This window comes from Nerophis ophidion, linkage group LG17 (genome assembly GCF_033978795.1).
Source record: "Nerophis ophidion isolate RoL-2023_Sa linkage group LG17, RoL_Noph_v1.0, whole genome shotgun sequence".
NCBI classification, from domain to species: domain Eukaryota; kingdom Metazoa; phylum Chordata; class Actinopteri; order Syngnathiformes; family Syngnathidae; genus Nerophis; species Nerophis ophidion.
Window position 1 is genome coordinate 8,985,482 of NC_084627.1, and position 15,087 is coordinate 9,000,568.

The window sequence follows — 15,087 nt, forward strand, 5'->3', positions numbered from 1 at the left end:
TTGGTTACAAATCGTAATTTTGGGTTAGAAATATTATTTTAATAGCAAACATTTTATTTGGTTGCAGAATTTTTTTTTTGAGGGGTTAAAAATCTTTCTTTTTTTGGGGGGTGGTGGCAGGTAGTTTTGTGGTTGGAAATAGTTTCTTTAGCTTGTAAATCGTTTTTTTTGTTGTAAATTGTTGCAAACTGTTTCTTTTGTTTGCATATAGTTTTTGATTTTCATTGAACATATCTGTTTTTTTTTTTAAATATATTTCTGGTTATAAATAGTTTTTTAATGGTAAATTATGTATTTGGTTGCAAAAACCTTTTTTTGAGGGGGGTTATAAATCTATTTTTTGGTTAGAATCGTTTTCTTTGTTTGCAAATCCAAATTTTTGTTGCAAATCTTTTTTTGGTTGTTAATTAATTGTTTTTTTTTGTATAGCAAATCGATTTTCAGTGGCAATCGTTTGTTTTGTTGGCAAATTGTTTTACTGCAGATAAGTTTTTTTTTTGTTGTAAATCGTTTTTAGGTAGCAAATAATTTTTTGGGGTTGGAATTCATAACTTTGGGTTACAAAAAGTTCTTTTGAGGGTTTAAAAATCTATTTGTATTTTTATTTTTATTTTGGTTAGAATCGAACGTAGCCCCCAAAGGGGTATGGGCCCAAAAAAAAAAAAAAAAAAAAATATATATATATATATATACAGTATATATGTATTTTTTTATATGTACTTGGTGAGCATGAGTTACAAATCTTAAAAATATTTTTAAAAACTCCCCATGTCCCTTTAGGGGCTCCGTAGAATTGTTTTTGGGGGTTGCAGGTAGTTTTTTGGTTGTAAATTGTTTCTTTAGTTTGGAAAAAGTTTTTTTTTTTGGTTGCAAAATTATTATTTTTTCTGTTGTAAATTGTTTTGTTAGCAAACTGTTTCTTTTCTTTGCAAATCGTTTTTGTTTTTTGTTCATAATAAGTTTATTTTCATTTCTGGTTACAAAAAATGTTTTAATGGCAAATTATGTATTTGGTTGCAAAAAGTTTTATTGAGGGTTTATAAATTCTTTTTTTTTTGGGTTAGAATCATTTTCTTTGTTTGCAAATCGTAATTTTTGTTGCAAATATTTTTTTGGTTGTAAATTTTTTTTTTTTTTGTATAACAAATCAATTTTCGGTGGCGACCGTTTGTTTTGTTTGCAAATCGTTTTACGACAAACAGGTGTTTTTTTTTTATTGGTAATCAATTTTTGGAAGCTAATCGTTATTTTTTTGTTAGCAGATTATTTTTGGGGGGATGCAAATCGTGTCTTTTGTTTGCAAATCTTTTGTGTTTCAATTCAGGCTTTTTGTTTAACATTTTTTTTTTGGTGGCAACTTTTTTGGAGCAAATCGTTTTTTTTTTAAATTTCTGGTTGCATTTTTGTTTTGGGTTACAAATATTGTTTTAATGGCAAACATTGTAGTCGGTTGCAGAAAGTTTTTTTGAGAGGTTAAAAATCGTTTTTGTTTATTTTTTTTAGAATCGTTTTTGCGGGTTTGCTGGTAGTTTTTTGGTTGTAAATCATTTCTTCAGTTTGCAAATATTTTTTTTTTGGTTGCGAATCTTTTTTTTTTTACAAACTTTCTATTGTTTGCAAATTTTTGGGGGTTTTCGTTCAAAATATATATATATATTTTTTTCTGGCTACAAATATTTTTTTAATGGAAAATGATGTATTTGGTTGCAGAAAGTTTTATTGAGAGGTTATAAATCCTTTTTTGTTATAATCATTTTTTTGTTTGCAGATCCTAATTTTTGTTAATAGTTTTTTTTTATATAGCAAATCGTTTTTCGGTGGCATTCGTTTGTTTTGTTTGCAAATCGTTTTACGACAAACAGGTGTTTTTTTTTACCGGTAATCAATTTTTGGTAGCTAATCGTTATTTTTTTGTTAGCAAATTATTTTTTTGGGATACAAATCGTGTCTTTTGTTTGCAAATCTTTTGTGTTTCAATTCAGGCTTTTTGTATAACATTTTTTTTTTTGGTGGCAACTTTTTTGGAGCAAATCGGTTTTTTTTCTAATTTCTGGTTGCATTTTTGTTTTGGCTTACAAATATTGTTTTAATGGCAAACATTGTAGTTTTTTTGAGAGGTTAAAAATCGTTTTTGTTTATTTTTTTTTAGAATCGTTTGTGGGGTTTTGCTGGTAGTTTTTTGGTCATAACTCGTTTGTTCAGTTTGCAAATATTTTTTTTTTGGTTGCGAATCTTTTTTTTATTTTAGCAAACTTTTTATTGTTTTTCAAATCGATTTTGGTTTTCGTTCAAAATATAAGTTTGTTTTTATTTCTGGCTACAAATATTTTTTTAATGGAAAATGATGTATTTGGTTGCAAAAATGTTTATTGAGAGGTTTTAAATCCTTTTTTTTGTTATAATCATTTTTTTTCTTTGCAGATCCTAATTTTTGTTGTGAATAGTTTTTTTTTATATAGCAAATTGATTTTCGGTGACATTCCTTTGTTTTGTTTGCCAATCGTTTTATGGCAAATATGTATTTTTTGTTTGGTAATCGTTTTTGGGTAGCAAATTATTTTTTTCGTCTGTTTTGTTTGCAAATCATTTGTGTTTCTTTAATTCTAGCTTTTTCTTTTCAAATTATTTTTTTCTCGGTTACAACTTTTTTTTTGTGTATGCAAATCGATCTTTGGGGGGTAAATGAGACAGGAATGAGTTGGATGGTCCAAGTCAGACGTGTCCAAATGTTTCTCAGCGAGGGAGGACTACCAAAAAGTTTCCCTCCATCCTTTCCCCCCTCCTTCTGCACATGACACCACACCCGCGGTCCGAGTCCCAACACTTCCCACACGCGTGTAACACGTGTCCACCTGTACAGTCGGTTGCCATGGCGACTCAAGCCTCTTTCACCAATCCGATTTGGATCACTTTTGCTTCCTTTTCCCGCTCAAGCTCCTTCACTCCGAACTCGACACCGAGATGGCGAACACTTTCACACGCGTGGTCACTGGCCGCAACACCGCCGCCCTGCTGGCCACCCTGGGGGCGGGCAGCCTGGCCACGGGCTTCCTGCTGAGTGACAGCGGCAGTTTGGCGGCGGAAGCCAAGACAAAGCTCTTCCCTCCCAGGTGAGAACCTCCTTTTTTGAAGAATTAGCCAAGAGTGTCCTGATGATCACATGACGACGCAGCACTTACTTTTACACTTTAAAGGCCTACTGAAATGAGATGTTCTTATTCAAACGGGGATAGCAGCTCCATTCTATGTGTCATACTTCATCATTTTGCAATATTGCCATATTTTTGCTGAAAGGATTTAGTAGAGAACATCGATGATAAAGTTCGCAACTTTTGGTCGCTAATAAAAAAGCCTTGCCTGTACCGGAAGTAGCGGACGATGTGCGCGTGACGTCACGGGTTGTGGAGCTCCTCACATCTGAACATTGTTTACAATCATGGCCACCAGCAGCTAGAGCGATTCAGAGCGAGAAAGCGACGATTTTCACATTAATTTGAGCGAGGATGAAAGATTCGTGGATGAGGAAAGTGAGAGTGAAGGACTAGAAGAGAAAAAAAGACTATACAGTGGGAGTGATTCAGATGTTATTAGACACATTTACTAGGATAATTCTGGAAAATCCCTTACCTCCTTATTGTGTTACTAGTGTTTTAGTGAGATTATATGGTCGTACCTGTACAACCTGCACCTTTCTTCAGCACCAGTCGACGAGTGGTGGCGATGCCCATCTCTGCCCTTCGCAAGGGACCCTCTTTGAAACACGATCTTTCGAAATGATCGCTGCATAATACACTGTACTTTGTGTGTGTGGTCCAAATGATCGCTGCATAACACACTGTACTTTGTGTGTGTGGTCCAATCCAACCGTGTTCGCTTGACCGCTCTGTTCCGTAGTAAAGCTTCACCATCATCTTTAAAGAATGTAAACAATGAAACACTGGCTGTGTTTGTGTCGCTAAAGGCGGCCGCAATACACCGCTTCCCACCTACAGCTTTCTTCTTTGACGTCTCCATTATTCATTGAAAAAATTGCAAAAAATTCAGCAACACAGCTGTCCAGAATAGTGTGGAATTATGCGATGGAAACAGACGACTTATAGCTGTGTACGGTAATGTAAACAAGGAAACACCTGCTGTGTTTGTGTCGCTAAAGGCGGCCGCAATACACCGCTTCCCACCTACAGCTTTCTTCTTTGACATCTCCATTATTCATTGAACAGATTGCAAAAAATTCAGCAACACAGATGTCCAGAATAGTGTGGAATTATGCGATGGAAACAGACGACTTATAGCTGTGTACGGTAATGTAAACAATGAAACACCTGCTGTGTTTGTGTCGCTAAAGGCGGCTGCAATACACCGCTTCCCACCTACAGCTTTCTTCTTTGACGTCTCCATTATTCATTGAACAAATTGCAAAAGATTCAGCAACACAGATGTCCAGAATACTGTGGAATTATGTGATGGAAACAGACGACTTATAGCTGTGTACGGTAATGTAAACAATGAAACACCTGCTGTGTTTGTGTCGCTAAAGGCGGCCGCAATACACCGCTTCCCACCTACAGCTTTCTTCTTTGACGTCTCCATTATTCATTGAAAAAATTGCAAAAAATTCAGCAACACAGATGTCCAGAATAGTGTGGAATTATGCGATGGAAACAGACGACTTATAGCTGTGTACGGTAATGTAAACAATGAAACACCTGCTGTGTTTGTGTCGCTAAAGGCGGCTGCAATACACCGCTTCCCACTTACAGCTTTCTTCTTTGACATCTCCATTATTCATTGAACAGATTGCAAAAAACTCAGCAACACAGATGTCCAGAATAGTGTGGAATTATGCGATGGAAACAGACAACTTATAGCTGTGTACGGTAATGTAAACAATGAAACACCTGCTGTGTTTGTGTCGCTAAAGGCGGCCGCAATACACCGCTTCCCACCTACAGCTTTCTTCTTTGACGTCTCCATTATTCATTGAAAAAATTGCAAAAAATTCAGCAACACAGATGTCCAGAATAGTGTGGAATTATGCGATGGAAACAGACGACTTATAGCTGGGAACAGTGCTGGAACAAGATGTCCTCTACAATGCGTGACGTCACACGCACGTGTCATCATACCGCGACGTTTTAGCAGGATACTTCTGCGCGAAATTTCAAATTGCAATTTAGTAAACTAAAGCGGCCATATTGGCATGTGTTGCAATGTTAATATTTCATCATTGAAATATAAACTATCAGACTGCGTGGTCGCTAGTAGTGGCTTTCAGTAGGCCTTTAAAGTATTTGACAGGTGTACCTAATGAAGGGGCAGTGTTGATGATGTCCTGGTGTGAAAGTCTTGCTGTGACCTTCTCAGATTTCATTTTCCATCCACCCCCCCCCCCCCCCCCCTCTGCCCAATCTCCCCACCTTTGCAGCTCTGACTTTCCCGACCTCCGCAAACACAACAACTGCATGGCGGCGGCTTTGACGCCCGCCATTTACGCAAAGCTGAGGGACAGATTGACCCCCAACAACTGGACCTTGGACCAGTGCATCCAGACCGGGGTGGACAACCCCGGGCATCCTTTCATCAAGACGGTGGGCTGCGTGGCGGGAGACGAGGAGAGCTATGAGGTACAGGGAGGTGAAAGGTCACCTGTGGGCTTCCTGCTTCAACACATGCTGCTTCCTGCTTCAGGTCTTCGCCGAGCTCTTTGACCCCATCATCAAGGACCGCCATAACGGCTACGACCCCAAGACCATGACCCACCCCACCGACCTGGACTCCTCTAAGGTGCCGTGACCACGCCCCTTTTCCCCCCCACCCCTCGCCGCTCACAACCGTGCTCTCTTCTCCGCCAGCTGACCAACGGCATGTTTGATGAGAACTACGTGCTGTCCTCGCGCGTCCGCACCGGCCGCAGCATTCGCGGCCTCAGCCTGCCGCCCGCCTGCACGCGGGCGGAGCGTCGGGAGGTGGAGCGTGTGGCGGTGACGGCCTTGGCCGGCCTGAAGGGCGACCTGGCGGGGCGATACTACAGCCTGGGGGAGATGACGGAGCAGGAGCAGCAGCAGCTGATTGATGTAAGAATATCCACCCTAAGAAGTTCCTCTTTTGGCCACATGGGGGCAGTAGTACGGCCACTTCATTAGGTACACAGTCTACCTAAGTAAGTTCCTCTTTTGGCCACATGGGGGCAGTAGTACGGACACTTCATTAGGTACACAGTCTACCTAAATAAGTTCCTCTTTTGGCCACATGGGGGCAGTAGTACGGACACTTCATTAGGTACACAGTCTACCTAAATAAGTTCCTCTTTTGGCCACATGGGGGCAGTAGTACGGACACTTCATTAGGTACACAGTCTACCTAAATAAGTTCCTCTTTTGGCCACATGGGGGCAGTAGTACGGCCACTTCATTAGGTACACAGTCTACCCAAATAAGTTCCTCTTTTGGCCACATTGAGGCAGCAGTGAGGCCACTTCATTAGGTACACAGTCTACCTAAATAAGTTCCTATTTTGGCCACATGGGGGCAGTAGTACGGCCACTTCATTAGGTACACAGTCTACCTAAATAAGTTCCTATTTTGGCCACATGGGGGCAGTAGTACGGCCACTTCATTAGGTACACAGTCTACCTAAATAAGTTCCTCTTTTGGCCACACGGGGCAGTAGTACGGCCACTTCATTAGGTACTCAATGTACCGAAAGAAGTTCCTCTTTTGGCCACATGGGGGCAGTAGTACGGCCACTTCATTAGGTACACAGTCTACCTAAATAAGTTCCTCTTTTGGCCACATGGGGGCAGTAGTACGGCCACTTCATTAGGTACACAGTCTACCGAAAGAAGTTCCTCTTTTGGCCACATGGGGGCAGTAGTACGGCCACTTCATTAGGTACACAGTCTACCTAAATAAGTTCCACTTTTGGCCACATGGGGGCAGTAGTACGGCCACTTCATTAGGTACACAGTCTACCTAAATAAGTTCCTCTTTTGGCCACATGGGGGCAGTAGTACGGCCACTTCATTAGGTACACAGTCTACCTAAATAAGTTCCTCTTTTGGCCACATGGGGACAGTAGTACGGCCACTTCATTAGGTACACAGTCTACCTGAATAAGTTCCTCTTTTGGCCACATGGGGGCAGTAGTACAGCCACTTCATTAGGTACACAGTCTACCTAAATAAGTTCCTCTTTTGGCCACATGGGGGCAGTAGTACGGCCACGTCATTAGGTACACTGTCTACCTAAATAAGTTCCTCTTTTGGCCACATGGGGGCAGTAGTACGGCCACGTCATTAGGTACACTGTCTACCTAAATAAGTTCCTCTTTTGGCCACATGGGGGCAGTAGTACGGCCACTTCATTAGGTACACAGTCCGCCCAAATAAGTTCCTTTTTTGGCCACATGGGGGCAGTAGTACGGCCACTTCATTAGGTACACAGTCTACCTGAATAAGTTCCTCTTTTGGCCACATGGGGGCAGTAGTACAGCCACTTCATTAGGTACACAGTCTACCTAAATAAGTTCCTCTTTTGGCCACATGGGGGCAGTAGTACGGCCACGTCATTAGGTACACAGTCTACCTAAATAAGTTCCTCTTTTGGCCACATGGGGGCAGTAGTACAGCCACTTCATTAGGTACACAGTCTACCTAAATAAGTTCCTCTTTTGGCCACATGGGGGCAGTAGTACGGCCACTTCATTAGGTACACAGTCTACCTAAATAAGTTCCTCTTTTGGCCACATGGGGGCAGTAGTACAGCCACTTCATTAGGTACACAGTCTACCTAAATAAGTTCCTCTTTTGGCCACATGGGGGCAGTAGTACAGCCACTTCATTAGGTACACAGTCTACCTAAATAAGTTCCTCTTTTGGCCACATGGGGGCAGTAGTACGGCCACGTCATTAGGTACACAGTCTACCTAAATAAGTTCCTCTTTTGGCCACATGGGGGCAGTAGTACAGCCACTTCATTAGGTACACAGTCTACCTAAATAAGTTCCTCTTTTGGCCACATGGGGGCAGTAGTACAGCCACTTCATTAGGTACACAGTCTACCTAAATAAGTTCCTCTTTTGGCCACATGGGGGCAGTAGTACGGCCACTTCATTAGGTACACTGTCTACCTAAATAAGTTCCTCTTTTGGCCACATGGGGGCAGTAGTACGGCCACGTCATTAGGTACACTGTCTACCTAAATAAGTTCCTCTTTTGGCCACATGGGGGCAGTAGTACGGCCACTTCATTAGGTACACAGTCTACCCGAATAAGTTCCTCTTTTGGCCACATGGGGGCAGTAGTACGGCCACTTCATTAGGTACACAGTCTACCTGAATAAGTTCCTATTTTGGCCACATGGGGGCCGTAGTACCGCCACTTCATTAGGTACACAGTCCGCCCAAATAAGTTCCTTTTTTGGCCACATGGGGGCCGTAGTACCGCCACTTCATTAGGTACACAGTCCGCCCAAATAAGTTCCTTTTTTGGCCACATGGGGGCCGTAGTACCGCCACTTCATTAGGTACACAGTCCGCCCAAATAAGTTCCTATTTTGGCCACATGGGGGCCGTAGTACCGCCACTTCATTAGGTACACAGTCCGCCCAAATAAGTTCCTTTTTTGGCCACATGGGGGCAGTAGTACGGCCACTTCATTAGGTACTCAGTCCACCCAAAGAAGTTCCTCTTTTGGCCACATGGGGGCAGTAGTACGGCCACTTCATTAGGTACACAGTCTACCTAAATAAGTTCCTCTTTTGGCCACATGGGGGCAGTAGTACGGCCACTTCATTAGGTACACAGTCTACCTAAATAAGTTGCTTTTTAAGCCACATGGGGGCAGTAGTACGGCCACTTCATTAGGTACACAGTCCGCCCAAATAAGTTCCTTTTTTGGCCACATGGGGGCAGTAGTACGGCCACTTCATTAGGTACACAGTCCGCCCAAATAAGTTCCTTTTTTGGCCACATGGGGGCAGTAGTACGGCCACTTCATTAGGTACACAGTCCACCCAAATAAGTTCCTCTTTTGGCCACATGGGGGCAGTAATACGGCCACTTCATTAGGTACACAGTCTACCGAAAGAAGTTCCTCTTTTGGCCACATGGGGGCAGTAGTACGGCCACTTCATTAGGTACACAGTCCGCCCAAATAAGTTCCTTTTTTGGCCACATGGGGGCAGTAGTACGGCCACTTCATTAGGTACACAGTCTACCTAAATAAGTTGCTTTTTTGGCCACATGGGGGCAGTAGTGTGGCCACTTCATTAGGTACACAGTCTACCCAAATAAGTTGCTCTTTTGGCCACATGGGGGCAGTAGTACGGCCACTTCATTAGGTACACAGTCTACCTAAATAAGTTCCTCTTTTGGCCACATGGGGGCAATAGTACGGCCACTTCATTAGGTACACAGTCTACCCAAATAATTTCCTCTTTTGGCCACATGGGGGCAGTAGTACGGCCACTTCATTAGAGAGGGGGAAGGAAGAATGAGTAAAATAAACTTTATTTGATTGTGATTTTAGCAAAAACAGGAATGTTTTAATTAAACATGGGGAAAGGCGGTATCAATCGTGAAGACCAAACTTTTTAAGAGCAACCTTTAAACAACAGAACAGGAATGAGTGATGTTCTAACATCACATCAGTCTCGTGTAGGTGGAAGATAAACTGTGTCCATGTCTCCTGTGGGCTTCAGGGATGTATGAGTGCCATAAAAGTCTCTTATTTTTGATGCAGCGAGGACGGAGCAACACACTTAAGCACTTAGTCTCAACTTGATACACAAGAAATGACTAAAATATCAATTTTGCCACAACATATTACAGAGGACTCGGCATTTTACTTTGAAATTACAGTTAATTACTTCAAAGTAAGAGCGTATCATCATTTTTCAAAGTCCTTTGTTGTAAGGGTACACTAAAATGCGGTTCAATGCCGTGCAATTCTGGTGTTTTTTACACGGTGGACTACGTGTGTGACTTTTGTGTTCTGATCCAACGCTGCCACACACCATCAGGACCACTTCCTGTTTGACAAGCCCGTGTCTCCCTTACTCACCTCGGCCTTCATGGCCCGAGACTGGCCCGATGCCAGGGGGATCTGGTAAGGCCGACCCTGTCCATCGACTCCCCCTTTTCGTAGAGGATTAGGACTTTAGGGCCTCAAGTGTTCCGCCGTCCTTGACTCCCTGCTGATCCTTCTTCTACCCTCCATGTGCCCCCCCCCCCCCTCCCCTTCCCCCGACACACCCTGTAGGATCACTTCCTGTTTGACAAGCCAGTGTCTCCCTTGTTGACGTGTGCCTTCATGGCCCGGGACTGGCCTGACGCCAGGGGCATCTGGTAGGACGCATGTCTCCATGCCGTGTGCCGGACCCTGCTGGTCCAGAGCTTGACAGGACGGGACGTGGCGTGGTCCTCACCCCCCCCCCCCTCTTTGGTCCCCCTTCAGGCACAACAACGAGAAGACCTTCCTGATCTGGATCAACGAGGAGGACCACACCCGAGTCATCTCCATGGAGAAGGGGGGCAACATGAAGAGGGTCTTTGAGAGATTCTGCAGAGGACTCAAACAGGTCCACCTTAGGAACAAGTCAATGCAACGTTGCCAAAGATCTTAGCGGGGCGGAGTTCATGTGTTGCTAGGCAGACTTCGTCTAAGATCCTGCTGTGGTGTCCCGCAGGTGGAACATCTGATCCAGGAGAGAGGCTGGGAGTTCATGTGGAATGAACATCTGGGCTACGTACTCACGTGCCCGTCCAATCTGGGCACAGGTCTCAGGGCGGGCGTGCATGTGCGCCTGCCCAAACTCAGCAAGGTAAGTCTGGGCAACGCCGTGATGTGTTTGTGTGAAAGGTAATAGCGTACATCTTGACACATACAGAGATATTAATAAAGATTCATTTCTGCGGGGGCACAAAAGGATTCTGTCCCCTAGAGCAGGGGTTCTTAACGTTTTGGACCTCGGGGCCCAATTTGTCCACTAAAGAAGGACTTGGGTCCCACTCAAGTATCAATGATCCAATCCTCTTTATTTCTCCCGCGCTTTTAACAACAAAACTGTCTCCAGAGTGCAGCACGCCAAAAAAAGAAATAATAACAGTAATAAAATGACAAGCATTTAAAAAGAAACAAGTGAACAATAAACGCACAATTAATAATATCATAAATTACATTAAAAAAATAGAATAAAAACCAAACAAATGATGAGAAAAAGAAAATAATAAAGTACATAAATAAAATGGAACAAAACAAAACAAACAAATAATAATAATACAAAAAAATAATAAAATACATCAATAAAATAGAATTAAACAAATAAATTATAGAATACGACAATAAAACACATCAATAAAATAGAATAAAAGAATAAAAGACGTCAATAAAATTGAATAAAACAAAACAAACAAATAATAATAATAAAATAAAAATAGTAAAATACATCAATAAAATAGAATAAAACAAAACAAACAAATAATAATAAAATAAAGATAGTAAAAGACATCAATAAAATAGAATAAAACAAAACAAACAAATGATAATAAATGATAAAATACATCAATAAAATAGAATAAAACAAAACAAACAAATAACTATACAATTCAAATAATAAAAGTCATCAATAAAATAGAATTAAAAAAATGAACAGTAGAATACATTTTTATTCTTTGGCTTTTAACACTACGTGAGTTGTGTGGTCCTCTGTGTTTTTTATACACTTTGATTTCTATTTAACTCTTTTAATTGATTTGACCCTTTAAAATAGTTTTTAATCATATTTGTTTTTATATTGTTTTTTTTATATTGTTTTTATATGTATTTATTTTTTGTTTTTATTCAGTCATTGGTGGAGCATAATATTGTTTTTTTTTAATATTGTTTTCAACGTGGCTGTGCAGCACTTTGGAAACGTTATTGTTGTTTAAATGTGCTATATAAATAAAGTGGATTGGATTGAATACAAGAATAAAATACATCAAAAAAATTCAATAAAACAAAACAAATAACAATAAAAACATAAAATAATAATATAAATAAAATAAAATAAAACAAAACAAACAAATAATAAAATAAAAATAATGAAAGACACCAATAATATAATATAGTTTACATACCAAATGTCCACTTCCATTTATTGCAAGTAATAAGAAAACATAAATGCCTGACTTACTTATCAAGGAGGAAATGAGCAAGCTTGGCATCGGATGAAAAAATCTTCAATGGTCTCCATCCAGAGCCCAGGCTGAGACCGATTTTTTTCATTTTATTTTAATCTTCTATTTTTTTATTATTATTTTTTTCTCCCATCCCCCCCACCCCCACTCCCCCTCTTTGTTTACCTTTATCTCATCTTTTTTTGTAAGGGGCGCTGGAAGCCGGCAGACCCGTCAGCGATCCTGTTCTGTCTCCCTGTAATGTTTGTCTAAACTTGAATGGGATTGTGCTGAAAATTTTAATTTTCCTGAAGGAACTCTCCTGACGGAATGAATAAAGTACTATCTAATCTAATCTTCCCGATGCATCCCCAATACAAAACCTGGTTTTGTTCCTGGCTTTGTCATGAATACGTTGAGAACGGTAACTTTTAGATCTACTAAGGTCTGAAATGTTTAGTAACTTTACCAGTGGCAGTAGCCAAACAAAAAGGGTGTTGCGTAACTGGCAACCTGGACGTGACACGCTCACGGACTTACTAGTTGGTCAAACGGTGGAGGGCGGGACATCGAAATGAAAACAATAACAAGATTTCAGGGCTGAAATGAGCTGATTTATCAGTTATAGAACTATTGGGAAAGAAGATGATTTATTAATGCCTTCTGACATATGATTTAATGATGACTTGACATGAAATTATTACCTTTTAAGTAAAAAAACCGAAGATAACTAAGAATCACTGCTTTGTAGGAGTGTTGTTAATGCTCGGTCACGTGATCATGTGTGAAAATTCTCCTGCAGGATCCACGCTTCTCTAAAATCCTGGACAACTTGAGGCTGCAGAAGAGGGGCACGGGGGGCGTGGACACCGCGGCCACAGGCGACACCTTCGACATCTCCAACAACGACCGTCTGGGCAAGTCCGAGGTGAGCGTCCGTCCGTCTTGAGATCAGACGCGTGGACAGAAGTACACGGACTTGTTTCTGCCGTGCCTCAGGTGGAGCTGGTCCAGCTGCTGGTGGACGGCGTCAACTACCTGATCGAGTGCGAGAAGAGGCTGGAGAAGGGCCAGGACATCAAGGTCCCGCCTCCCGTCGCTCAGTTCCGTAAATAAGACCTTTGCTGTAGATTTGCACTGAGGGCACGCTTCTTTCTACCTCAGAAGTTTCACTGTAACTGCAGAAGTAAAATCATCATTCAATGTTTGACTTCTTCTGTGCTTCGCTGCATCTGCACCAAGGATGATCAGACTTCTTATTTTTTAAAGACATGCTTTATTTGCATCACCTGCGATTCTCTACTGAGACACTAGACCAGGGGTAGGGAACCTATGGCTCTAGATCCAGATGTGGCTCTTTTGATGACTGCACCTGACTCAGATATCAATCAATCAATGTTTATTTATATAGCCCCAAATCACAAATGTCTCAAAGGACTGCACAAATCATTACGACTACAACATCCTCGGAAGAACCCACAAAAGGGCAAGGAAAACTCACACCCAGTGGGCAGGGAGAATTCACATCCAGTGGGACGCCAGTGACAATGCTGACTATGAGAAACCTTGGAGAGGACCTCAGATGTGGGCAACCCCCCCCCCTCTAGGGGACCGAAAGCAATGGATGTCAAGCGGGTCTAACATGATACTGTGAAAGTTCAATCCATAGTGGCTCCAAGACAGCAGTGGGAGTCCCGTCCACAGGAAACCATCTCAAGCGGATCAGCAGCGTAGAGATGTCCCCAACCGATACAGGCGAGCGGTCCATCCATCTTTTTTTAGTTTAAATCAAATCATGTTTTTACCTAAATGCTATGTCCCGAGTAGTCCGTCTGCCTTCCTGGGAGAATGACCCTGCAGCAAGCTGCGACCCCCCCCCATCGTGACATAAAAAAACTTCTTACCATTAATGCGACTTCTTGAACGGGTGCGGTAGAAAACGAATGGATGGATTTAAATGCATGAGAATGTTTTGTATTGTGCACGTTATTTTTAGCACTGAAATTATTCATAATTATCGTGTTAAGCAATGTCAGCTAAGATTTATCTGAGAACCAGATGCAGTCTTTAAAAGAGCCACATCTGGCTCTAGAGCCATAGGTTCCCTACCCCTGGTCTAAGAGTTAGCAGCCAAATTTAGTGAAAAAATGTGTCAGGGCGACCACACACACACAATTTTAACACACACACACAATTTTAACACACATAATAGGTTGGGGGGAAAAAAAAGATTTTTTTCAAATTAATGTTTTACAGATAGAAAACATGGATTTCCGGCTACAGACGGAAAAAAAAATCCCATGCCTGCAAGAATGTTGTATTTTGCAGTCCCTCGATGCGGTGAAACCATGTGTCCTAGTGGTTGTCAACAGCATTACATCCGTCCTGTGACAGGTCTAAGTCTATTTTGATGGCTTAAACTTTCTACTTAATGTATTCTTTATTGTCCGGTAAATTCAAGCGTGGGCTCCAACATTTTTAGAGATTAAATGCCCAAAGAAGTTCAGAAGTACGCTCCATTCTGTCCACTAAAGACGCCGAGATCATTATCCATGCGTTTGTTACGCCTCGTCTCGATTACTGTAACGTATTATTTTCGGGTCTCCCCATGTCTAGCATTAAAAGATTACAGTTGGTACAAAATGCGGCTGCTAGACTTTTGACAAGAACAAGAAAGTTTGATCACATTACGCCTGTACTGTATATACCTTTATATACATATATACATACATATATACCTGTACTGTATATACCTTTATATACATATATACATACATATATACCTATACTGTATATACCTTTATATACATATATACATACATATATACCTATATATACATATATACATACATATATACCTATACTGTATATACCTTTATATACATATATACATACATATATACCTATACTGGCTCACCTGCACTGGCTTCC

The 15,087-nt window shown here is 41.3% G+C and overlaps 1 protein-coding gene across 2 annotated transcripts in view; it reads left to right on the forward strand.

Annotated features, from left to right (window-relative positions):
- LOC133535965 (creatine kinase S-type, mitochondrial-like) overlaps window positions 1-13,359 on the forward strand; it is a 13,667-nt gene extending 308 nt beyond the window's left edge. The window contains exons 2-10 of one of the 2 annotated variants that reach the window (XM_061876067.1): window positions 2,935-3,110; window positions 5,426-5,624; window positions 5,689-5,784; window positions 5,853-6,074; window positions 10,020-10,105; window positions 10,454-10,577; window positions 10,686-10,820; window positions 12,959-13,084; window positions 13,156-13,359. In XM_061876067.1, coding sequence (XP_061732051.1) covers window positions 2,962-3,110; window positions 5,426-5,624; window positions 5,689-5,784; window positions 5,853-6,074; window positions 10,020-10,105; window positions 10,454-10,577; window positions 10,686-10,820; window positions 12,959-13,084; window positions 13,156-13,272 — 1,254 coding nt within the window. In that variant the 5' untranslated portion in view covers window positions 2,935-2,961 and the 3' untranslated portion in view covers window positions 13,273-13,359. Of the gene's footprint in view, window positions 1-2,934; window positions 3,111-5,425; window positions 5,625-5,688; window positions 5,785-5,852; window positions 6,075-10,019; window positions 10,106-10,258; window positions 10,345-10,453; window positions 10,578-10,685; window positions 10,821-12,958; window positions 13,085-13,155 lie in introns of both variants that reach the window. The other variant, XM_061876066.1, reaches the window with a different exon arrangement.
- Window positions 13,360-15,087: the final 1,728 nt, after the last annotated feature.